Below are 26,436 nucleotides of genomic sequence, written 5' to 3' on the forward strand. Positions count from 1 at the left end.
GTTGTAAAACTGTACAAAAAAATGCAGAAACACTTTCCTTTTCTGTCAGACAACCTGCCTGGGGTAACAGCAGAGCACAGACTCCACAAAGGTCAGTTCTTAACACTGTTCATGAAAATATAGGCCAGGACTTTAAAAAGAAATAGTTTTTGTTTTTAAAAAGTCACCTATCTAGAAAGAAATAACATTTTCTAGTCATCTACTAACCTCCCTGCTTTGTTTTTTCATCAGCTTGGTGTTGGGGACTTTTCCAACTTTGATAAACTAATATCAACACCTTCACAACTACTACATCCTGTATCATCTTTTTTTTAAGTCCAACAACATTTCTTTTGGTGTATTAAGTTCTTTTTTAGTTAAAAATGCATAAAGTTACAATCATAATTTACATACAAAAAACAAAACAAAACTCCACAGTTTCTCCAAATATAGGCTCTCCACCTTTCTTAAAACATCTCTGTTGAAAAGTGTACATAATGGGTTTAATGGCCTCGCATGGGGGCGTCTCTGGATCAGAAAAAAAAACAATAAATGATAAAGGGTTGGTCTCTGGAGAAGAGGGGTGGTAACCACAGACATGTTTGTCTTTATTCAGAGAGAGAAAGAGATGGGAAGTTTGTGTTGCCGTGATTTTTTTCTGAAGTGTCTGAGAAAAATAAATTGGGTTGAGGTGGGTGGTTCTCTATGGTCACTGAACTATAAGAATACTTTTCCTGTAGTTCAGTGTTTATGTTCATAGAACATATGCTCATATGAACACTAGATGCCGTGTTTCGCCTTTTGGCCTGGCCGCCATCTTGGTCCGGTATCCTATAATGTTTTTCATAGATGTTGTGCTAACGCCACTCACAGGATAATGTGCGTATCGTCTCATCATAAATTGATGGCCAGGTTATACCGGCTAAAGATGGCGACAATCAGACTTAAGCCTTTCGTCCCAATACAAAGACGAGAGGTCAACACGACTTGAACTGTTCATATGTATGGTCTATGGTCACGGAACTATAAGGATACTTTTCTTTTATAGTTCAGTGTTATTTTTTTACGGTGTGCTGCGCTTCCGTTTACTTCTTGCTTGGTTGGCGGAATGCTGTGGTGGTACTGCCCCCTGTTGGCCCACTCCCGCCGCTGCCATAGCCATTTGCTGCTGCTGCTGCTGCTGTTGCTGCATTTGGTGCTGTAAGAATTGCAACTGTGAAACAGGAGAGGGGAAAAAAGAAAGAAATTTTTTTGAAAATGGCATTCTGGTAAATGACTGCAAGTGGTGCTGCATGAATATGCAAATGAAAAGTGGTGGAGGAGAAGCAAGACAACAATAACATCGTCTTTGTAGACGGTTGCAAGTAAGCCGACCTCAAATCAAGCAACGTTTTGTTTAAGGGATGTGAAGAGAGGGAGGAAAATAAAGAAGAGAAGAAAAAGAAGTGGTAACAGGAAGGGTTAGTGTTCAAAGGGTGCATGGATGGGAGGCTTTTCCAAGTCGGGCAGAAATATAATGGGGGGAAAAAAACGAGGTGCGCACACACACACACACACGCACACTGAAGTCAGACAAACCAAACTTGCAACAATGGCTTTAAGTGCACAGAAGGGGTGTTGTAGCCAAGCAGCTCCAGTGCCAGAGACAAAATCTGCCAACCTCAAGGTGACACACACACACAGAACTGTGGCCATGCTGTAATCACTGTAGGCCAGCCACGTCAAACTCATCACGCTCATCATCCAAGCTTTCTGCGATAGTGCACAGTGGTGGGTGCACAAGAGGGTGTTTCTGTGTTTTACATTATCATCATGTACAGAGTGGGGGAAAACAGTTACTGTATTGACGTGAAGGACTTGTATGACGCCTTTGACCAATGTTGTCGTTTTATGTTGTTGTTTTGCATTTGCTTTTGTTGGAATTGGGCTACGTGTGTGTGAAAACGTGTTGGCCATTTGTACAGAGAAACAGATTATCTCGACATATCTGTATGAAGCCTGACAGTTGTGTCTTTATTCAGGTTTCCATTAGTCTTATTGGGTTTGTGTTACATGTGTAAGACATGCTTTGGCCACTTGGGAAAACATCATGCTACATCATCAGGAGCTGAACTGCCATTTCACGGGGTGAGTGTCAAAAGCTCTGGCTCAATGCATTGCAGGAAGAAAAAAGGTGTTCTGCTGTTACAATACAGTGTGGCAGTGTACGACTTCTATGAATTACATCCGTCCTGTGACTAGGTAGTTAAGTTTACTTGCTGCTGTAGAATTAAACTGTAAAATCGAATCATCCCATGAGGACCTAGCCTTGGCTCATTACAATGTCCAGATGCAAGACAAAAGATCAGTAGCAAGTCAAGACATGGTGCTCAAGTGCAGTTTAAAGAGTGGGCAAAGGGATGACAGGGAAACTTCTAGAAAAAAAAATCTTGGTCAACAGCAGCCATCCCTGTCACAGTTAGCCAGTAGAGCTTTAAGGACAAGCACATCGAGTAGCCAACACGGAGAGCGTTTTTTTCACATGTTCATCTCAATCAGAGTTGCTGCATTTACTTGGATCTGTGGTGGCTGATGCTGTTGCTGGAGGCGTGGAGATGGCAGGCTGGGCCCAGACCCATCCAGCCCGCAGCCCAGCTGCGACAGCACTACGGGCAGGTACCCACGGACAGGGAGGGGGGTGGTGGTGGGGAGAGGGGTGGAGGTGGAGGTGGCGATGGCGGATGGGCCAACGATGGGGAGGGTAGGGGAGGAGAATAAGGGTTGGGGGTGGTTGGAGGAGGTAGGGTCAACAACAGAAACACAATATAGATTGTTGCAGAACACATAAAAAGCTTTGTTCCCCCCTAAAGCAATTGAACTTTCGAATATTTTTTGAGGAGCCTAATTCAGTGGTTAAGAGTAAAATGGATTAGTCTTCTTTTTTGGTGTTAGTAACTATATTATTACTATTATGCTTTCTGTCAGGGGAAACGATACCACACTACATGTTAATACTGCTACTAAGATAAAATACTATGTATGGTGGTGGAAGTGTACCTAAACATCCGTAAAACTAATGTAAATATGAAGTCTTTGCCTGACAAGCACTCTCCAGAATAATACACTAATCAGGCGCAATCCAAGGAGTTACACTACACCGGTGTACCATTACATCCTCATCATAAGCACTCCAAGTACAGCATTATGTAATTACCAACCACCATTAAAACTAATTGCTGATATTTGTTGAGGGATCGTTGCAAAACTGAACCCTCGATGGAAATTTCAATCAATCACTTCATTATGGGCTATGGGGGGGAAATTGAGCCCAGCAATATAGATACCGTCCTTCTTCTGCTGGGTAACAACAGGTACAGTACACCTGATCTATATAATATTTTTTTTTGTTTCAGATTGAATGATTGAATTGACCAAAAACTACAGTAAACATACAAATGTGCCAATGATATAAAACAAATCAACACAACTCTTGGTTTGCCTGAACATGTCATGCTAGATTAATTTGCCTTTGGAATAGCAACTGCCACAGTACCAAAAGTGTGCAAGCATAATGAGCTCGTCAAAACAAACTTATTCCATTGTACAAGTCTATCAGAGATGCTGCTGCTCTTGATATCCTGCAATTAGGCTTTCCAGCCCTGCTGTATGGATGTCAACAAGTGTATTTGCGTGACAGTGTATGTGTGTGAGTGTGAGGTGATGTGGCTCACCAGCTGCCTGTGAGGACATGAATCCTCCCACTCCAGTCAGGTTGATGACGGCCGTCTGCTGCGCTCCAAGGCCCTGGTCAGTGCTGGTTTGATCGGTCTGGCACAAGAATACAGAATTGGAGACATTAAATAAAAACTACATCACAAGGTTAGAGGGCACAGGGAAGGATTGGAGGAAGTAGTTTGACTTGCACCCCAAGGGTACATTACATTATCCTAACTCCCGCCCTTGACCTGTGCTTGCGGCCTCGCGCTTCAGATGACGCTCCGCCTCCATGGAGAAAACAAAGTTTCCCTGCTGTCAACCTAGCCACAACTACTTATGAAGGACTTTTCCCCATTCAACATTCCCAATGCAAATGAGAAAATGACCTGTGAATTGCGCTTTTGCGAGATACCGAGTTGCACTTGCAACGTCATCGTGAGGCCATAAGCACAAGTGAGGACGAGAGTTAGGATAATGGATAGAAACCAGAAAACCCCTCTCTGCCACTCACCAGCTCCCCCTGCTGCTGGGGGCTGGACGTTGCTGATTGGCTGTTCTGCTGCTGTGGGGAGAACTGGGACAGCTGCTGCTGCTGCAGAGAGTTGAAGATGATGGGCGATGGGATCTGACACACACACAAACAGACATCAGAGTTATGAACAACTGCTCTTAACAAACATCATCTTTCTTTACAATGAAATTAAAGCGGATACAAAAAAAGATTCCTTGTTAGTCACGCGAACTGGTGTCTCACGACTCTCACCTGAAGTAGATTCAGAGGCCGTAATCCTTGAGTGTTATTCAGACTGAATGGGCCACCTGATGGGACATAAAAAATAACATGCTCAAAACCCAGAAAGCCATTCCGTCACACAATCCGAGTGTTATCTTAACTTGAGGTTAAGGTCAGGAAGTCAGTACTATAAAACCAATGCAACACTACAGTTTGTGCAGGTGACTCCCTGTGAAAAAGTGACATACCAGCCTGTGCAGTCGGCTGCATGACACCTTCCTAGAACAAAGGCTACAGTTTGTTCATGTTATGAAGCAGAGTACGGTGCCCTACCGGCCTGTGCAGTGGGCTGCATGGTGGGCAGGGCGGTGGACATGAGTCCTCCAGGGGGCAGGTTCAGGGCGCTCAGGTTGATCCCCGGACTGCAGCCCAGCATGGGGTTGGTGCTGCCCATCAACGTCTGCGGACTGCTGCGTACAGGACAGGGCACACAGAGGAGGACAAACACCAGCAGACACACGTGAAAACAAGGTAAGGACAGATACAAACATATTTGATGGGCAGACACTACGATGAAGCTAGAAACTGCAAATTATCTTCTTACTTTCTTACTTTCAAGCTACAAGAAAACGTGCAGTTGCTCACAATTTAACTCTTTGCGAATATTCTCATTGATCCAGTTCATGTTATCCACACGTATTAGAAATGTATGAGAAAGTTCATTTGCTGACAAGCGCCAACTACAATACACATAAAATGTATACCTAAAACTAAACCCTTTGGTGTATCAGGTTACAAAAACTATGATCTTATTATACGTGAACAGAAATTAACTGGAATCGAATCCCCAGAGCCATTTGAGTCACGGACCCCAAACGAAGGCCTTACCAAACGGAGCCGACCACGTTGATGAAGTTGAGGCCGGCGGGGTTGGCCATGACCTGTGAGGAGGTGGTGCCCGTGCTGATGGAGGTGGGCAGGGGGATGGTCATGACGGGCAGCGCCTGGCTCAGGGCCATCTGCTGCTGGGCGAAGGGCGTGAGCAGCGTGGGGGGCGCCTGGGGCTGCTGCTGCTGGGCCATCGTAGTTAAGTCTGGCCCTTGTGGCGTGGGCGTTACCGAGGGGGTGAGGGCCATGAGAGTGTTGCTATTGTTGCTCAAGGCGTCTGCGGGGTGCGGCGTGGAGCAGGGCGTGTTGGTGGGCGTGGGGGTGGAAGGCTTTGGCGTCCCTGATCCTGGGGAGGGAGGAGAAAGACGTCAACTTTACACGATCATACTAAAAACTAGAAATCCACTCAGAGAGTGCAGACCTCTGCTAAGGAACCTGTTTGATATGAACATTTGATTACGTTACACCCTAATTTCCACCGACACGACTGAAAATGTGACCTCCTTGGTGGAGGTAATAATTAACAGCACTATGAAAAAGTAATGAAGGTATTTATGCAAAAGTGTCTATAGCGAGTTCACAACCCTCAACTATAGCTGCACAATAAAATACATTAAAATGAATATTTAAAAAATAATATTCCAAAAAAGAAAAATGAATTGAAGTCCATAAACAATTTTGAACAATGACGACTATTTTTTGAACTTTGAGTCCTGCACGTGTAGCATTTCAGATGAGGTAATTAAAGCCTTACTCTGTGATGAGCTCATGGGCGAGAGGGCAGCGGGGGACAGCAGTCCGACCTGGTCCATGGAGTGCTTGCGGCTCAGGGACTGGCCTTTAGCAGGCGGGGGCGTCGGGCACTTCAGATGACCTGACGAGGTCTGGGAACTATATGGGTTACCTGTGGGCCGGACAAGACAATGAAGTTACACAACAACAGTTAGCACACAGCTTGCACCTTGAGGGATTTTACATTACATGTTTACGCTCAGTATTAAAAAAAGAAAGAAAAAATATTATATCATGTATTTTTTTAACATACAGTGTATGTAGATGATACAGGTAAAATACATAAAAGATCAGTGAATGCTTGAAGAAAAGAAATGACAAAAAATAGCATTTATAACTGCTCATTATTTTAACTTTGTCTGCATACCACAACAAGAGTCTACTTCAATACAGCGCAGAGACTTACCTGAGGAACTGGTGCTAGAGGCTGGCAGTTTGATGGGAGGTGGTCTATGCCTCACGCCCTTTCCCAGGACTGAAGACTGCATAAGTCCTGAGAAGGAGTCCGTCTTCAGACAGACCATCACAAAAACACACAATTCAGTCTCAGTGACACCATACAACATATATAACTCTCATTAAAACCCTGACATATTTCCACATTAGGAGCTATAGGACATTTCACATGGAAACACTTGGTCATTGGAAAAGTAACTCCACTACACATAGTAAAGGAAAACATTTACTGTGAAAATGAGCATAATATGGCCCCTGTAACCAAAGTCCCCCACCCCAAATCAGAAAGAGTTTCTATACAATCCAATGTGGCAAATGTTGTGCACTGACCTCTGGCTCCCGGGTGGGAGAGAGCTGGGGCTGGGCCACAGAGTTATGGGTCATCTTCACCTCACACTTCACGTCCCGCTCATACACCTCCTTATACTGCTTCACAAACCTAACACACACATTACACACACACACATCATGGGTCAACAAATGCACAGGGTTTGTTTGGTTGTTTGATTGGGTTGTAACTCCTGGACAAAACAGTATTACATAAATGCATATTGCTAAATGTAAAGGGAGATAGATGGCCTTGACTTTCTACTGCAGTTAGAACGTGAGGGTACAAGAATTTGGAGAAAAACGTACCGGTCAGCGTCACACCTTGAACCGATTGCAAACCTGTGTGTAAGTGTGGAAAAGCAGACATGTTACTCAAGAGGTATGGATATGCTGTATTTGTGCACAATGTTTCGATGTTGAAGCAAATGTCTCACTGAAACACACCATTATGCAACAACATATGCAGTTCAACTGGAGCATAAATGTGAGTGAATACATCATTTTACTGTACAGTATGTACACAGAGTGTGCATTACAGACAGCCTTAAATGTCCACGTGTTCTGTGTATGGCCAGCAGCAGTGTAGTGTGCTTACGTGGGATGGATGAGGTGCAACTCGGGGCCGTCCTCCTCCGATTTAGAGTCTTTGGCGCTGTAGATCTTCCCGTAGAACTGGGGGTCTCCCACCAGCTGGAAGATGCTCACCTTCATCTTCTGCGTCTGGCCGTTCACCTCACACTCAAATATGTAGTCATCTTTTACTTCCTGGAAAACAAAGATGGAATAACACAACACATACATATCGATATAAAATATCAAATGCATACATTCAAGGATTCAATTGGCGGCAAACACAGAAAAAAAAAATCGAAAATAGATAAATAAATAATAAATAAATAAGTGTCTGACATTACTCTAATCTCATGGTACCCAGCTGATTAGGATGATAACATTTTCTTACCCATTGGCCATAAGTAATTAACAGGCCAATGTCTATTCTTACAGCAGAGGCTGAGATGTATGAAGGTCACATCTTACCTGTGCTGGCCAAATAGGCTGTGATTCGTCTATCTTCACGGACTTCTCCACCGTAGCGTACTTCTCCACCTTCACCAAGCAGAAAGTACCGGGTGGGGGTGTTAATCCACATGACATTACGTTACATTTGGCAAACATTTCTATCCGAAGTGATTTACAAACAAGATTAAAGGTTTAAAAAATAGATAGACCAAACATGTGTTGGCCGCTGTGGCCTAGTGGGGAAGGAGATAGGTTTAAGATCAGAGGGTTGCAGGTTTGAATACCACACTTCCACTCCCCATCTCACTCCATTCATTTCACATGGCGGAAGTGCCCCTGAGCAAGGAACCTAACCCCACATTGCTCCAGGGACACCAATACCCTACTTAACAAAATGACTGTCACTTGGACATTAAGCGTCAGCTACGGGTAATGTAGTGTAATGTAATGCAGCTCCAAGGACCACAGGTGCTCAGTTAAAAAACATCTAAAAAGGTGTTTAGTTGAGGTGAGAACTCACGTCAATTTCTGACGGGACGGAGAGCTGACAGGGACTCTGCTTCCACATGTCCACACACTGATGCAGGACGGAGAAAGAGGGAGAGGGGAAGACGACAACAAAATGACAAAGTTTAGTCAAATATTTATCAGGTAAATATTATAACTCAGTCTTTTCAATGTTCAACTCAATTTGTATACAACTGTTTGTAAGCTTTGGCAACACTGATATAGTAAACATGGCATGCCAATAAAGCAAATTGGAAAAGACTGGACTTGAATGGTCAGTGTCCTACATTGCCAGCCTTGGAGATCTTGAGGTCTATTGAGGGTGCCGGTTTCCTCTCCTTCCTCTTCTGCAGGTAGTCAAAGAGCCTCAGCTGAGGCGGCGTGGGGAAGTGGGCCATCTCCAGCTGGCGGTTCAGCGCCGCACGCGAGTGCCGCTTGAAACACCTGTGCACATCAATAACACGCCATTTGACAGATTTTAAACGTGGTGTACGAGTCTTCCTACTAGACACACCAAGTGGCGTTACATGCACAGAGTATTCCGATTTTTAAGCGAATATTGTCAGTATTCGTTTTAAAGCAAATTCCAGAACATTCCGTTTATGGCGTAGCCTGGTTCTGACCAGACCTATGAGTGTGTGTAGCTCTGGAGCTCATGAAGCTGTGCGGAACAACAGGTCAGACAAGAGCCAGGCAAGAAAAAGCGTGCAACTGGAATATTCCGCTAGATTTGGAGTGTGCAAACTGACATCATTCTGTTAAAATCAGAATATTCCTTGCATGCAACTGCGTTCACTTGTGTACAGAGCCTTACAAGATCACGGCGCTGAGGTTTGTGTCTGCTTCCATGAGTAGACGGGAGAAACCGAGAGCCATCTCAAAAAAATGGTCCATTTCCGTTTATGATTTTTTAAAATGATTTCTGTGCTCCTTCTGATAGTTTTAGAACATCTATTTGGAAAAAAAAACTCTTTTAAATCTGACATAGCATTATTTGCCGAATGTCACTTTCGTCAAAAACAAATCATTACAAGACACAACAATAACATGCAACCTTATTTTGTGAACCATGACAGCTTTGGGTATAAGCCTAATAGCCATAATCTCCCCAATAACTTTCACATAGCCGTAGAGGAAGCAGAGTAATTGGCAGATGCTGAATTAAATTGGCCAATCATTACTATTGACCTGAACTTCATCACAATGACAACTTGCAAATGATTAATCGGCATTTGTGTCATATGGACAACTCACAGCCCTTTCCACAGAACTAGGGCAAAAATACCACGGCCTAAATCATTGAACAATCTGAAAAAAAGACTTTAATGAATACTATTGAACAAGCATCAGGGAATCGCTTTCACAATACTTGTCAGAAAAACTCATTGCTGACAAACAACAGACAACAATCTGAAACAGACAGGCAGCGGTCAGGAGTCCAGCCAAAGTCCTGCCGACCAGTTTTCTCACTGCTGTGACAATTACCACCTCGTCCTACAAATACAACAAGCAACACCATTGCCTTCAAACCCACCGGGTGCACACTGCACACAGCAGGAGGGAGGTGACTCATTCCATGCTCATTCCAATATATTAGTTTAACACCATTCTTTTGACTGAATGTGAGCATTTCACAAGCTGTTGACTTTGGCACATGGAATTAGCTTTTGGCACAATGAGCTCAGAGAACCACTAAAAGACAAGCAAGCAATCGTGCACGCGCACAGCGCACACACACACATGCACACACACACACACACACACACACACACACACACACACACACACACACACACACACACACACACACACACACACACACACACACAGACACACACACACACACACACACACACACACACACACACATACACACATGCACACACACATGCACACACACACACAATGTCTCAGGCTATCACTGACATCTATCTCACAGGGTTAAGAATCAATCTGTCACACACTCGTTTTGTTGTGAGGCTCCAACTTGGCATGCACAACAAAACCACAGATAGTTCCTGTCACCACACTAAACAACTGCAGCTACGGTGTGTGTGTGTGTGGGCTGAGCAGCGGGGACGCTGCACCGCACTTCATTGCGTCCTACCGTTTCATGGAGCGCGTGTTCATCTTCTGTTTGTTGTAGAGAAGGCGGTTGGCTGTGCAGGTGACGGATATCGAAGGGTCCAGGCAGAGAGGCTCGGCGGTGGCCAGGATCAGCTGGGACTCCAGCAGCAGCTTATCGTCCTGAGGGAAATAGGGGGACATAGCAACACACCGTCTGGATTCAATACACTGCTGCTTTGAGGTTTTTTTTAAAGTCCTTAAGGTTTTTACAGTTAGGGTTAACCTTAACTCTACCTCCACACGACATTATGTTGGTCAGTCTGTCAAGCATATTGGATGATGAGTATGGTAATGTGCTACATAAATGCATTTGATTGATTTATTTGCTTAATTTGTAACGTGGTTGGCTTTTTTGAGTGGGTAGATGGGACATATGTCCGTATGACCATGTGACCGTTTTAGGCTAGACACCTGAGAATTGAGTCCGTCTACCTGCATGTGTATGACAGTTTTAGTCAGGGCTACAGCTTACTGAAATGACTTTTCCCTTAGCACTCTTCGTGAAAAGTGCAAAAACCTTGTAGGTTCAATAAAACACTGGATGACTGCAGTACAACTGGTTCGGAACAAAACAAAGCAAAACAAAGTTCAGTTTTAAAAGACAGGCACTGGAGTTCATCATGTGACTCATCTATTGTAGTTCTACGCTTCTACTGTATCAGATGACTCACCTGGGTCCATCTGTGGTGGTCGCTAGTCATCGAGTGGACATCACAGATGAGGGTCTACAGAGAGCAGAGTTGAGGTGAGATCAGATGAAGGAGAGAGAGAGAAAGAGGAGAAGAGTACCCTCTCTTTTCTCTTTGAAAGACAAATTCGTCTTGGGCAATGAGAGTGTGTGACTAACCAGAGCATGGGTCAACCAACACAATAGACTAGAAGATGAAAGAACCATAAACAAGGAATGTGTAAGCACCGAGAAAGCATGAGACATAAAATGACTGTGTGTAGTTAATCTGTTCTGTTCTATAATTTTACATGATCTTTAAAAATGAACCAAAATATACCTTCAATATCTGACCGATCAGCTTTTTTCTCATGCCACATCAACCATGTGCGTTTAAATGCTTCTTGCGAATGAATATCAGAGAGGGTTTTTTTTTAAACTCTTTCAGGGTTCCCAATCCATGTGGAACATAAATTACTATGACTTTTTCATGACTTTCCATGAAATAGTAATGCCATCTAAGACATTTAGCTCTGTGGTCATCAATTTGCGATAGCCAGTCTTTCAAATTGGCATTAGACAAAAATGAAAGCACTACACTGTTAAAATTCCATATTATCACCCAGTGAGCAGACGCAACGTCTTCTGATTGGCTGAGCAGGTGTCCTTTATTCCCCGGTAGCAGGACACCTATGATGTCATGCGGGCGTGCGGGCGTCCAAGTTGCTTCTTCTCTAACTTTCTGGCGAAGTGCCGTTACTAGTTCTATCGCATCTGGTTGTCTGGTCAAGACCGCGTCGTTAGTTCTATCGCATCTGGTTGTCTAGTCAAGACCTCGTTACTAATTCTATCGCATCTGGTTGTCAAGTCAAAAACCCAGTCGTCAATTCTATCGCATTTGGTTGTCAAGTCACCAACATTCTGCGCGCGTCCTTACATGCCTCCGATAGAGGCGCGTCTCACTAGATTAGGAAGTGGTGCCCATGGCAACGTACAAAGCGCAGTGGTGAATCTACTTTCTCACGAAGCCTTACATCAACATATTAATAAATGAATACTTAAATGCTGGTAACCGGGTGATAAGCGGAATAGCGGCCTTCGAGGTGTCCCGATATCAAGGGAAAATGGACTTGGCGAAGCGAACAGCCCTTCGGCTGCGCCGTCGGGCTGTTTAGAACGCTCCGCCTCGTCCATTATTTCCCTTGATATCGGGACACCTCGTCGTCCGCTATTCCATAATATTCCCTGGGCTAAATGCTCAAATTCCGTGATTTTCCATGAATGGAAACATATCTGTTGAATTTCCAAGACATTCCAGGAATTCCATGAGCAGTGGGAACCCTGCTCTTTATTCCATTTCTCTATTTTCCACTTTATTTAACTTCATTTTCTCGAGCTGCTACTGTACAGGGGAAATCACCTGCATGGTGGGTCGTAGTAAGATGTGGTGGGTTTGGCAGCTTGGCATCTTTGTGTTCCCAGATTGCCGGTAGTCGCGGACCTCGGCAATGACACAACCACAGTGAAATATGTTCACCTGAAAAAGTCCATAGGCACATGTGCATTTATAAAACTTAAAAAAACACAGACATGCTGAGGGACAATTCACTAGAACTTCAAATACCTGTGGTGCATTACAAGGAAATCACTTCAGTGTCATCGATATTCTTCCTGCATTAAGTCTTTCCTCTATGTAAAATTTAAATTGATGGCCATGTTGAATAAAAATGTTTTTTAAAAAACTCATTGCACTCATCACACAAGAAGACCACTACAGCCTATTTTTTCTGATATCCATCTCCAGTGAAAAGGATGACCACCAACCTGTGACTTTTCCAGAAGGTCCACCAGGACAGGAGGTAGCTCCTCAGCATCAAGGTATTCCAACAGCTCTGCTTCCTCGTAGGGAAGCCGAATCGTCTCTGAATCTTCAAAGAAACGAGACCAAGACAAATAGGATGAGGAAAGCTATGCCGGCACAGCCAGCATCACATGTAGAGAGCACAGGACTATGGATACATGTGTAATTAGGGATGTCTCTGATGAGCAAGCATGCCCTGTGAGGTGATAAAAGTACAAATGCACACCACAGAAATCTGTGCTGATGACTAGAGAGAAAAGTTTGAAGTCTGAAATTTGAAAGGTGAAGCACTCTCCGAGTTGCATATACTACAGCATGTATTAAATTTGACACAACAACGTTATGTGAGTGTGAGGACAATATGTTATCTTTGCAATAACAAACCTTTTACAAACTGGAATGTGTATCACTTTTTCACTGTTTCCAACATGCATGCCTAAAACATTTGCCATGAAACAGGTTTGAAACCTCAAGGGTCACCTACCAGACCCATTCTTCCCCCTCAGCATCAACGAGTAGCCCTCGTTTCCAGGATACAGGTTGATCACAAGGCATGATATGGACTCCTGGGCTACCAACTTCTCAAGCAGATTGACATTTCTTCTCAGCTTCTACAAGACAAAAATAACACATGACTTAATAGGAGCTTACATGCAACATGTCAAAATTGACAAACCATTTCGCTTGCAGAGTGCAGAACCAAAAAAGCTTCATTTGACAGATGTCAAATATCACAGAAGAAAAGTCAAGTAAAAAATAACTCTCCACCTTTAACTCTGGCTCCTTTTCACACTCCTCAGTGTATAACTCGTAGAGTTTCTGATATAGTGATTTCCTCCCGCTGGAGGAGGCCCTCCGCTTGGCAGGTCGCTGACGCGCGCTTTCAACAATGTACTGAAGACAGACAAAGTGTATGGTGAGCATCTTGTAGTGAAGCAACGAGATATATGATGTACATCATGCAAAGCAATTGTTTGTGTGATGCAATATCGGTATATACCTCGGCCCGATCCAATGCATATTCCAAACTCTGTTGCTGAGGATTCAAAGAGGACATAATTAGCTATTTGACATTGCATGCAAAAGTAATGCGTGTAAGCTCATGCATTTCGACTTATTTCGACCTGACAGCACTGGGGTAAGTTACAGACGGCGTGCAGTGCAAAAAAGAGACTTACCATTGTTGTACAACACCAGTTGCTACGTGACAGGAGACGTTTCTGTCCTTACCCCCGACACTGTCACCTCTGCACATTTAACATCCAAGCCCTGGGACAAGCAAGCAATGTGTTGTTCAGTTGCGATTCAGCTGGGAATATGTCTTTGTTTACATCGCAAAGTAACTCACCTCATCACAGCCTAACTGAAGGAGAGCAAGTACGAAGTGTAACCTTTCAAGTCAGAACCCAGTAAGCTTAGCTAGCTAGCAAGACATGACGTGCAAGTTCTTTATCCATGACTGTACTGCAAGGACTCGGGTATATTTTTGAAATAACAGATGCAAGTTAAAGAAGCTTTCAATCTCAAGAGCACGGCAGCGTCAATCAGCGCAGGGATGTTGTTGATGCCATAACATTAGAGATCCATGTGTGACCAGTCATTCTGGAAGTAAGCGAGCCCCATGTTAACAAGAGATTGGCTGCCGTTGTACGCTAGCTGGTACGCCACTTTCCCTGAAATCTTTTCAGATTGGCGCGGCAAACCAGCAGACATGCAAATGTGCCAAATAGAAACAAATGTGTCAGACTATGTGAAGTACTTACTCGTTGGATTGTAATCCCATTTGATGTACATTCCGTGCAACAAGCAAAAATATTCCAATTCCTTCAATGAAGTGAACTCGAGGCAGCCATTTCTCCAGCGTAACAACAAAACTAAACTTCCGGTGAAGAGGGGGCGGGTCTTCAGTAAAGAACTCAGCCTACACACTTCCCACTGTCCATTGGCTGTATCCAACACTTTATCCTTTCTTGGGAAGAAAATGTTCTTTTAACGTTCGGTTAAATTAAAAGCCGTGTGAGGTGTATCATCTTGTTAAGAGATATTTAATACACAGTGCTGAAACGGTGCTATGTATTGTGCACTATCTCCAGATACAGGACAGTGTGCGAGCCTCAAAGGTAGGCCTTGACAGACACCCTTGACACTTATTTGTTTTTATTTCATTACAATTATTATTTTGGTGTTGTGGAATGTAATGCAGCTGTAATTAAACAATGTATCAACTTTAATTACAGGCAAGTAGGCTAGGCCTACCATTACCCTTTGGGCTTTCTGACCTTGCTTTTTGAAGATTCTCATGAATCCTCCAGTATGGTGTTATAATCGGGACAAAACCTCCACGAGCGCCACTTACTGCTCACGCGAGGTATTTTTTTCTGCGCGCGCGCGTAGACACTGTCGCGCGCGCGAGTTTGCTCTGCGCGCGCGCGCAAACGCTGCCACGCGCGCGCAAACACCGTCTCACGCGCGAGAGGTGACATGAATTTCCTCACGCGCGCGAGCAGAAATATGAATATTTAAATTATCTCTGTCGGTACCTTACCTGTCGCTTCTGCCTTATCTGTCGCTCTTGTCACCTGATTGGCTGAAATGAACGACCCATGTTTTAGAGGCTGTCCGGGTTATCGCCTGTTCATAAACAATCGTATTTTAAGTTTTCCTGGTAGACTGTTCGTTTTTATTTAATAACAAAACACCGTGAAGCAGAACATTAACATTGAAATCGCGTCGCATTCATCGATCTTAATGTACTGAAATGAATTTCGACACAGGCTTGTTATACCCCCTGGTTTACTATGTTTACTGCTAAGCTAATGTAGCACGTTGTGTAACACACGACCACCGGTACATTAAGTTTATATTGGCCGCGAAATATTTTACATCTGTAAGTTAATACAGTGTACTATTTTACATCTATAACCTATCTATAGCCTACTATTTCCACGATCTGCTTACCTTGATCCCCACAGATACCACGCAAAACGCTAAAATACGAGGGAATGCACTCATTGATATTGCTACTATGACAGACTGTGACTGGATTACATTAACTTGCTTTTCGTTTTTACCTGGTAACAATTCTATAATAATTATATTCTCTATAACATATCAAGGTTAAAATGCAACTAAGTAGAAGCTTGCAGTATTGGCAGGCAGTAGCCTATTTGAACAGTCTCAGCCATGCAAATGAGAAGAGGATGAATATGCTACAAAGATTATAAAAGACCCCCCCCCCCCCCCCCCCCCCATGTATAAGAGCCAAATAAAATCACTGGGCGTGCCTAATTAGGCTGATACACTTGGAAGGACAACGTGTTCTCATCTCGCGGCGTAAAATAGCACGAGCTTTGAGGGGACTATCGGCGTACCATTTTCAGCAAATAGCCAAAACGGCGGACATGGGGACGCGCTTCACGATCAGTCACGTGACCCGAAACTTTTAAAAGACCACACGCGACCATAATAACCACCGCTCATATCGATCCTCATGGGAAACAGCGGTAGGTACTAAATTATCTCCACTGTGTTGTTGTTGTGTAATATTGTGATCTTGTTGTGTAATATTGTGGTGTGTGTAGTACAATAAACACATACACTCGCATGTAGAGGGACATTCTCCATCCCCGTGCATGCATGTTTATTATTAAATACAAAACTGCTAATATTGGCTAACTAGTCATGTCAACAGTCTTGCATAGCATCAAAAGGGATCATAAATCACATTTTCAGCCCCATCATTGCGAACAGTAAACCATATAATGAGTGTCAAGTGATAAGATGGTGTCGTGTTCCAAGCACCCTTGTGTCTTATACATGTTTTGACCACCTGTTGTTGTACAGAACTGGTACTGCCTAATGCTAGCCAGAATGCTATATGAGTATTGAATTAAAATAGATCTACCCGATTGATTTTACAGCTTAATCATGTTGGCATCGTTTTCTAAACTTGAATGGGAAAGGGGCAATGCAATGTAGCCTAATAAGACAATGTAATAAGCCTGCCAACCTAAAGCCTAAAATGTAACCTATAACCTAATGATATACACACCAGTAGTGAACTATTTGTAAATTGACCAATTACTACAGTAGTACAATACAGTATACTGTGCAGTATCACAACTACACATAGGCTAGGCCTACATTTTCACACAGTCACACAGTCACACACCAGCTCTGGAAGCTATTGTGTGTCAGTGCGTTGCGGTCTGTGTTCTACAACAATTGTGTTGCATTTTATTTATTGTCGTATTGTGTATTTAGTGTGTTGAATTGTGTACTACATGATGTTACATGTGTGACAGTGTAGATTTTGTTAGTATTGTGTTTACCCTGTTGTGTGCAGTGCTTGGTTTCACATTTTGTTTTGATTTTTGCTTGCATGTGAATTTCCATTTGTTAACCGACTAGCTTTTTCCTGGGGAGGAGACAGTGACCAGCTGATTGTACGGATTGCAAACAATGATCTGACTTGGCTACGATTTTTCAGTGGTTTGCGGTGCACTTACTTCTGCTGTGAAATGCTTGTTTGCTGTGTCTTGTAATTGGGGTGCTGTGTTTACACTTGCAGGTGCCAAGGATCGAATCGGACAATGTCAAAGCGATTCCATTACTAACTCTACGACACAGGTTGGTAGGCTCAATGTGCTACTTAGGTGTGGCTACTTTCTTTTATAGGGATCCAGAGAGAAAACCAGATGCGACCAGCCAGAGGAGAGACGGCACGGCAGAGAGGTCACAGCAGAGCAGGTGGAACAGAACGGAGGGCACGCCATCGGATTGTGGTTTCCACACAGTGTACGCAACGCTCTCAATCCTGAAGCTGGGTCGTGGTTAAGCCACACCCAGGCAACGCAAGTACACTTTTGAAATAGTTAACATACTACTAAAAATTATGCTGGCTGTGAAGGCTCTTCCCACTGCTGAGACTCTTTCTCTTTCTTTCCACATCGGAGGCATCGGCCAGTGCCAGTGAAGTAAGGAGGAGGAACCGACTGCTGGAAGGGACGGTAATCGGGGTATGTTGTGATAAGTTCACTACTTCTGCTGCTGACCCCCTTGCTGCTTCTGCAGCTGACTCGCTTGCTGCCTCTACTGATGCTTCCCTCGCTAGCTGCTGCTGGGTGTTCGTTCGCTGCTCTTGTTGCTTGCACTCTATTTGCACAAACTGGGGTTTTAATTTGGGACTTGATTGGACTGCCATTTTAGCATTGGAAATTTAGGTGCATCTAACATTGAAGGTTTCCGCTTCAATAATGAATTGTTGCAAGTTAAATTGTAACTTGTAATAGTGAATTATTGAAGAGGGAACTTTGTTTGTCAGCTCGCTACTCTTCACCACACCTGCAACTTTGTCTGGTCACAGACAAACGCAAAGAAAAGAAGGAAACCAATGTGACATATGTTGTGTAAGATGTAGCAGTGAGCAAGACTAATTCCTTGTAAACGGTAGTGTTCTTTACCTAAAAGCTGTTTGTAATTCAGATTTTGATTCCACGTACAATTTAATTACTCTCTCCCCCTACCTCTGCACGGCTACTTTCTCTGCAGCTGGAGCAGAAGCAGCAACAGAAGTAGCAGAAGGTGTGTGTCCGGCCAAATTTGGCTTCTTCACAGGTCTACAGGGGAAGCCTAAATCCCGCCAGGAGGAGGAGGAGGAAGAGGAGGAGGAGGAGCAGGCAGGTTTTAAAAAATGGGTTGGGCCTTGGCATGCTTCCCTACACTTAGTTTTGAACCATTCATCCTCTATTAGTCAATTTAAGGTACATATGTATGGTTTTGGCATTGCTTGGACAATCTTGTCTGACTAGTTACACAAACAGCATGGAATACAACAATCAACAGTATGTGTGTACCGGTAGTATGATATATTTAAGTATATGTAAATATATTTAATATACTTTAAACCTTTCAAAAGTAGTATATAAAAATAAGTTATTTTGTCCAACAAGTTTTTGACAGCTCGAGAAAATGTTTGTGTTTGGTTCAGAGGGAATATTACTTTTAGGGTAAAATAGATTGTAATAGAGTTCGCAAGTAACCCAGAAGCATGTAGTTTTTCTTCCATCAACTGTGAGTAATTCTTGGATATATTATAGCAATGATAAATTAGTGTTGCTATGGCTCTGCTAACAACTGCCATTCATTCAAAGCAGCTTGTTTTCCCTGCCGCATACTAGGCCTGCTCATTTTGGGTGGGCGGGCCAGACGCTTTGACTGGATCTATCTGATATGAGTAACCCACCTGAAAGTCCGCCCATGGTGGTCCCATGCCAGGCGACCTGTAACCCTTCCTTCAGACAGGCTCCTTCTGTCAACGGTTGACCTTGTGTGTGATTGACTGAATGGGGGTTCATACATGAGGACATACAGTGCCGTGTGTATGTTTTTGCCCCCCCTACTGATATTTTACTTTTTTTTGCGCATTTGGCACACTTAATGTTTTCTCTCGATTTGAAAGGCCTGGTAGCCTACTAATATGATTAATCACAGATACCTCCTCATTTAACAAGGGGGGCAATTACTTTTTCACATAGGCTCGTGCAGGTTTTATTATTCTCTCAGCAAATGAAATGATCACTGAGAAACTAATGCATCTTATGTTTGCTTGGGTCATCCCTGTTAAATGGTTACATTTGTGTGTTGATCTGGAAATGTTAAGTGTGCCACATGTGCAAAAAAGTTTTCAAAAATCAGTACGCACGGCACTGTATGTCTAGCCTGGTTCACACCAGACAGTGTGTGTGTAGCTTCGGCGCCCTCTGGCGGAGCAGAGCTGTACACACTACCATCTGGTACACAGCCATAGAGCACGCTCCGCGAGCTGCTGTTGATATTGAAGCAATAAATGCTCCGTCTATTTTCTGGCTGGAGCCACTGCATGCTCTATGGCCAGTGTTGGGGGTAACGTGTTACTAAAGTAACGTAATTACGTAATTTAATTACTTTTGGCTGTAACGTAGGAGCGTAACGCATTACTCTTCAAATTTCAGTAATTTAATTACAGTTACTGCACTGCCTTAACGGTTGTTACTCGTTATAATCTTCAGATTTGCTGATATTAGTAGGCTACTGGTATTTCTAGATGCGCGAAGCGCTCTATCTGGGCTGTTTTTTCCCCCAGCCCTTCTCTAGCTCGCCGGTGTAGGGGTGTGAGAGCGCGCGCACGCACGCAGACTGCTCCTTCCTCGTGCATGCAAGGTCTTTCACTGGGAATTTCATGAGCCCATTGCGCTGTGATGTGCTTAACCTATACTATCATATTTGGAGTTCCACCATCATTTTTTTAAACATTACGCCAGAGGTAAAGTGAAAGTGATTCGCTGCGCAGTTAAATCTACAGTCATTCCGAGTCCACAGTTACGCGAATGCATGAATGAAACAGCTGTACCCTACATTGCAAATGCCGCCATGGCCTCTATTGTGCTCACTGATGACATATTGGTTAAATAGGCTACACTGCAACAAAAAAAGTTTGGGTAGCTCCGTCAACAGCAGCAGCCAGCGCAAGTCAAGTAATTGAGAATAACCTGAGAACAACAGCGCAAGCAACACTATTGCGTTGAGGCCACATTCTTCAGGCTATTCAAATGTGCCCGAACAAACCGTCTTCCAGCACAAACGGATTCTGCATTAGGCAGAATCCTTAATAATAATGTTAGCCTAATGCATATACAATCCAAGGTCGTATTTAATCGGGAAACTGAAAGGCTTTGGGGTAGCATAAGCTGCAACATCTAGGAGAGGATATGTTACAAGCTAGAGTGTCCTTACCTATCAACATTTCTGTTTGGTATGGCCACCTCACCCTACTCATTCTGTTTATTCTCTGAGACCAAAGGCAATTTTCATGCTGACATGACAATGAAAGTCTATTCTATTGTATGGCATAATGTTAGACTAAATGGAAATTTATTGACACTGCCCTGTAGGCCTAGGCCTATTTATAACAATCATGTAATGCATTTCAGATGTGAGAATGACAATTGTTACAGTTTGCACAGATTAAAATATTAGGCCATTTACAGCCGGTCTACAACCTGGGGAAGCAGGTGTATTATGAGGTGTGCCACTACACTGGTTAAAATCCCCTCTCCCGCGAAAGGTAAAGTACCGTAAAGTAATAAGTAAGGAGTTACTTTTTAAATTTAGTAATAAGTAAAGTTCAAATTACAAGTTCAAAAATTCAATTACAATTGAAAGCAGTAACTGAAGTAAAGTAACTAATTAATTAAAAAAAGTAACTTACCCAACACTGTCTATGGCTGTGTCCCAGACGGTAGTGTGTGTAGCGCCGAAGCTACACACACACCGTCTGGTGTGAACCAGACTACTGTATGTCATCAAAAGTAGAAAATTCGGAACCTTTGTCAGAGACAACGCAAATAATGGTCCTCAATGCATCATTTTACATCGCCCATGCCTGTTGATTCAATCCATCAACCTTCAGTGTCTGTGTGAATGTAAGGTTAAGGTTACACTGCTCTATTACTTCTTTACTACAATTTATTTCATTTCTTTTATTTTACACTTACTTGACTTCCACGTTTCCAAGTTTTTTTCTGAGCTGCTGCTATGCTTTAGGAGTTTCTTTATAATAATAATGATAATAATTTGGTTTTATATAGCGCCTTTCAAGGAACCCAACGTCGCTTTACAATTGGGGGGAGTTGAAGGGGCAGGTGGGGAGAAGGGGCAGGGGAAGGGCCAGTGAAGTTAAAGTCCATGTGTCTCTGTTTCTTTACCCTTTTAATCTGAATCAGAATACTTTGAGGATAAGAAATCAGTGTCTGCTTTTGTAAAAGCGTCTAAGGCTAAGTTCTGCCTGCTAGATTTTCCATGTTCAACTAATCAGTGTTTTCTGTGTCCTGAGTGTTTTTCCACCACAAAAGTTGCATTCTACCATCTTTCAATGTTTGTAATGTCCTATGTCATTCACTCATTTACTCCTCACAGCTTGTATGATAGACGTCTAAAATTCTTCCTGTCTACTGCTCTCTATTACCACAGCGCATCGACTAAGATGACCCCATCCCTCCAGCCAACTTCACCAGTTGCTCCTCATCTCATCAAGGAGGTAGACTCTCCTTTCATCTCCTACATCACAATACATAGACCATCCATCATTCTTAAAATACAATATTTAGGGGCCTGTACCAAAGAGAAATATGTGATATTGAGAGAGAGTCTGAGTTTGAGAGAGATTAAAAAGAATTGGAAGTGGGTAGTCAAAACAGTGTTGTAGTCTACATAGAATGCAGGTATACACAGTATACCCACCTGAAAATGTATACACACCTAAAATTGATTGATTCAATATTTAGAATAGTATATACGTATATACAGTGTACTCACCACAACAAAACTTCTCAAATATACAGTATGCCCACCACAAAAAAGTAAACTACGCCACTGGATCGAAATATTACAATGTGCCATATTTTGTGAGGTTTTGTGAGCTATAGTTTGAGGAATTCTCAAATGATTCAGTATATTACTCTCATACCTCAATAGGTGCAGCTCTTCCATAGTTACAGTCCATTTGGCTTGAAAATGTGATGATGCATGTGCAAGGAATTATTATACAGCCCTTTACAATGTTGCAAGACCATCCATTCACTTAAAATGTGCTTTCTCAACATTTGGATGTGATTATTTCACGATAACTGCCTGTTGCACTATTAATGCCCGCTGCTGATGGCAATGAGGTTTGTCACTTCAGATTCACTGTAACATCTCTCCGCAAATAGAACATAGTTACTTTTTCAATCCGCTGTGACATTGCAATGACACCTACGATGCCTTCAAATGCTTCCATTCCAACGCATACCCCATCCGTATTTTTTTTATTTGACCATATGACCAGGCAGGAATATTTGATGTCACAAATAATGTAATAATACAACTTTCGGGCATCAAAGACCAGTTTCAACGTCAGTTCACTTTATGATAAACTGACATGGCTTGGTGGTAACCAACAGAATGTCTACTTTGCCTTATCACAAGATTTCGATTGTACCGTTCTGTTGACACGATTGGTCTAAATTCCAGCGTGATTCTTCTGGTTTATTTTTATTTATTTATTTTCACGTTTCTATCTTGAGTGATCATACAGTTTAAAGAGGCACAATGTAGGATCACATAGTTTGCTGGATGCCCGTGGCATGCCTGTCCCAAAATCTACACAGTCATGATGTTTAACTAAGCTTGCTGTGAGAATGTCTTCATCACAGAATGCCAGCAGTTGGTAGAACAAACGTGGATATGTATCTGGCGGTATGTAAAGCGTGTTTTATTTCGTATGAGAAGTGTTTCCCACTACACTCGACCGTGTCGCTCTGTGAAGTTACATTCGGGGTTCTCTGACATTTGACTGTGAAAGTGGTTGTGAGAGTCATCATTTACTTTCTATTGAGTCAAATAAGCACCGGCTGACTCGGGACAGTTATTAATTAACCGTTTAATCCTACATAGTGCCACTTTAAGTTATCTTGCAGTTGTGAGTATGCATGTGCCAGGGTAAGTGCCTAATGCAACATGTGTCTCATTTTTCAGTTGGAGCAATAGAGCGGTTTTGTCCTAGTCATAATGAATGACAGTATCATCCCCAGATACAACAGATAAGTAGTAATTGCTATATTTCTACTTCTAAACATACCAACTGTTTATAGTCTGATAATGATTAATATTCTTCATCCCAACTGTGCTGCTCAGTGATGAACTACTGTCCTTTTTTGTTTGTTGCCCCTCCCCCATTTCTTTTTCAGATGAAGACTTCAGAAAAAGTGTCACCGGAGAGAATATTTGTAGGTCTGAGGAAAATTGCCTGTTTTCAGGACAAATTCCAATTTTTGCTTGAGGCTGGCTTGCTTGCTGAGACTGGTATTGCTGCTTGTATATTGGGAAGCATCTACTTGGTCCTTGAAGTGAACCTTGCCAATGTTCAGTGGACCAGTTGTTCTGAGTGGATATTGTTTTTGTTGTGAGACAAGTGGTCAGTGATATGAGGGGTGGGGAAATGATTATGAGTGTGACAGCAAAAGTTATTGGGTGCAATCAGACACATTTGGAAGTCCAGTATCCCTCTCACCAATATCCATTTCTTGATTTGTCGATTCAGCATATGTAGATTCGTCCTTCTAAAGCTGGTCCCAGACCTACTGTCTTTTTAGCCCAGTTCTGTTAGGATACCATGGAACGTCTGTATCAGTCCGAGGCGTAATCGCCAGCACTCATGGTGTTAACCCATACGAAAATCGACCATGGTTTTACTGTAGTAACCATGGTTTTCTGTAATAACCATGGTTTTACCATGGCATGTCATGTTTTCTCTAACTTCAGTATTGTTCACTAAGATCATCCCAATTACTAAGACATGCATGTACCTATCAGGAGAAGACGCACCAGGAGAGGAGGTGGTCCTTGTGTCCTTGCAGCAGGAGAGGAGACTTGGAATGATATCTTAATAAATTGATTATTTTCACTTCTATCCCAGAACTTTTATTACTTTTTCTATACTGATTACACATGAAACTTGACTTATAATTGTATGCAGATGTTGCAGTGATTTTGATCACACTTTTGGCAAATGGGGCACAATATCCTATTTATTAAAACACCTGGGGGACATTGGCAAGGTTCTGATGAGGTTCTGATGAGGTTAAGGGGGAGTGCAGGCTTATGAGGAAGTCAAGGGGGTATTTGTTCATAAAAAGTTATGGACCACTGCTGTAGTTGACAGTCAAGTCACATCAAGCCTTTTAATTGTTATTCGAATTCATGTTACAACAACACTTAGTTAATCGATGATGTGATGTAAATAGCAATGTAATGGGTGAAATAGAATAAAATGCTTTTGACCATTTCAAATTATGCATTTAATCCAGTTGTGAATGTGTAGAATGGTTTGGGGGGGGGGGGGTTAAAGGTCACAGACTGCTGCCGAATCACTCAATAGCTGTAGGCCTACACATGTGCAACTTAGCAGTGTGCGGTGTGATCTTATATTGTGATTGATTTTAATAACTGCTTTGTGATATACAACCTGGATTAGGTGCCATCAAAGTTCATTGTAAATAACCTGGTGTAGGCTCAAGGCTTGTGTGTGTGTGGCCTCTCTATTTCTCAGTTAATGTAAAATCACATAAGTCAATTGTGCCTGCACAGACAGTTGAATATTAACTGTAGTGTTTCTTTTTATCTGTTTTGTGTGTTTAATATCTTCTACAGGTGTGTGATGAGTCAACCAGAGAGATTGCCTACTGACATGGACGCTATCAAAACAATAAAGAAAACTAAAATGTATAAATTATGAGCAGCTCATTTGTTTGAACATATTTTCTGTTGCCTAAATATGAAGAGTTCAGATGCAAAACCCCCTAACTCCATTTCTGAAGACCTGCACTTATATATTTTTAGAGAACCCCGTTGTTAGTTTGGTTTACATTCATGTACTTGATAATACATATAAATAGTTATATTACATAAATAAAACAAAAAATATGCAATTTTGGTAGCATTGTATTAAATAAAAATGAATTAAGATTATTTTCTGATATGGCACTTAGGGGGTTTTGCATCTGAACTCTTCATATGAATATGGATCAGGGCCAAATGAGCCCCAGATAGGAAGCGGATCAGGGCCAAATGAGCCCCAGATAGGAAGCGGATCAGGGCCAAATGAGCCCCAGATAGGAAGCGGATCAGGGTCAGATGAGCCCCAAATGTGTAATATGGATCCGGACGAATCTTCTCCACGTGTTTTGGTAGGCTATCTAGCTGATCTAGGCCAGTTGTGGCCCTCATTCATTCTCGATCCTTGGCCAGACCCGTTTTGCCGATCCTGCCCAAACACTAACCAGCACCTGGCCTGGATCACACGAATAAAACTACTATTGTCCGATTGAGCTCGTCTTTGGGGTTCAAGGAACTCTTCTTGCCCAAAGAATATAAAAAGCCTTTAATCAAATGTGGCTATTTTAAGTTGAAAACATGATTAGGGACCCATGCATAGTGGCGCAGAGCCTTCTTCAGGGTATACTTTTGTGTGTTTACCTATTTGTAGGTCATATTTCACACATGTTTTTTGGTGGTTTTACATGCCTTCACTCTCTCAAAACAAGCATAGGCCTATTTAGACTGAAGTAAACTGTGAGTTGACTCTGGCAGAAGACACCTAAAATGTAGGCCTACGTAAAATAGCCTACCCTTTTGGCATTCAACAGGCAGGCTACAAAAGTAAAATATTCTATACTTTAAGCCCACCACACTGAAGCCTGGAGACTGCTTTTGCTTATTATATTCACTCCCCAGATAACTCAAAACCTACTTGTAAATGTTTATTTTGAGTTGTGCAGTTAGGCATAATAGATGTGTGCCACT

General features: G+C 42.6%; 1 protein-coding gene and 1 long non-coding RNA gene across 5 annotated transcripts; one reads left to right on the forward strand and one right to left on the reverse strand.

Annotated features, from left to right (window-relative positions):
- Positions 1-14: 14 nt before the first annotated feature.
- Positions 15-14,912, reverse strand: supt20 (SPT20 homolog, SAGA complex component). Of its 3 annotated transcripts, none has more exons than XM_063203394.1 (24): positions 14,820-14,912; positions 14,235-14,325; positions 14,057-14,092; positions 13,825-13,950; positions 13,541-13,667; positions 13,020-13,123; positions 12,616-12,732; positions 11,200-11,253; positions 10,509-10,648; positions 8,689-8,845; positions 8,415-8,471; positions 7,913-7,981; positions 7,470-7,639; positions 7,181-7,213; positions 6,875-6,983; positions 6,495-6,597; positions 6,051-6,200; positions 5,297-5,642; positions 4,742-4,875; positions 4,439-4,494; positions 4,187-4,300; positions 3,690-3,786; positions 2,533-2,624; positions 15-1,192 (listed from the first exon to the last, which is right to left on the reverse strand). In XM_063203394.1, the coding sequence occupies exons 2-24, from the start codon at positions 14,235-14,237 to the stop codon at positions 1,043-1,045; spliced, it is 2,544 nt and encodes an 847-aa protein (XP_063059464.1). In that variant the 5' UTR covers positions 14,238-14,325; positions 14,820-14,912; the 3' UTR covers positions 15-1,042. The 3 variants fall into 3 exon arrangements, with proteins under 3 accessions (XP_063059464.1, XP_063059463.1, XP_063059465.1); XM_063203393.1 differs by having other exon boundaries at positions 4,742-4,878; XM_063203395.1 differs by lacking the exon at positions 2,533-2,624 and having other exon boundaries at positions 4,742-4,878.
- Positions 14,913-16,373: 1,461 nt separating this feature from the next.
- LOC134452146 (uncharacterized) lies at positions 16,374-24,544 on the forward strand. Of its 2 annotated transcripts, XR_010035385.1 has the most exons (6): positions 16,374-16,559; positions 17,734-18,074; positions 18,607-18,639; positions 22,066-22,132; positions 23,611-23,682; positions 23,823-24,544. It is a non-coding gene; the product is annotated as an uncharacterized LOC134452146 (long non-coding RNA). The 2 variants fall into 2 exon arrangements; XR_010035384.1 differs by having other exon boundaries at positions 23,611-24,544.
- The last annotated feature ends 1,892 nt before the right edge of the window (positions 24,545-26,436 follow it).

Source organism: Engraulis encrasicolus, chromosome 7 (assembly GCF_034702125.1).
Source record: "Engraulis encrasicolus isolate BLACKSEA-1 chromosome 7, IST_EnEncr_1.0, whole genome shotgun sequence".
NCBI lineage: Eukaryota > Metazoa > Chordata > Actinopteri > Clupeiformes > Engraulidae > Engraulis > Engraulis encrasicolus.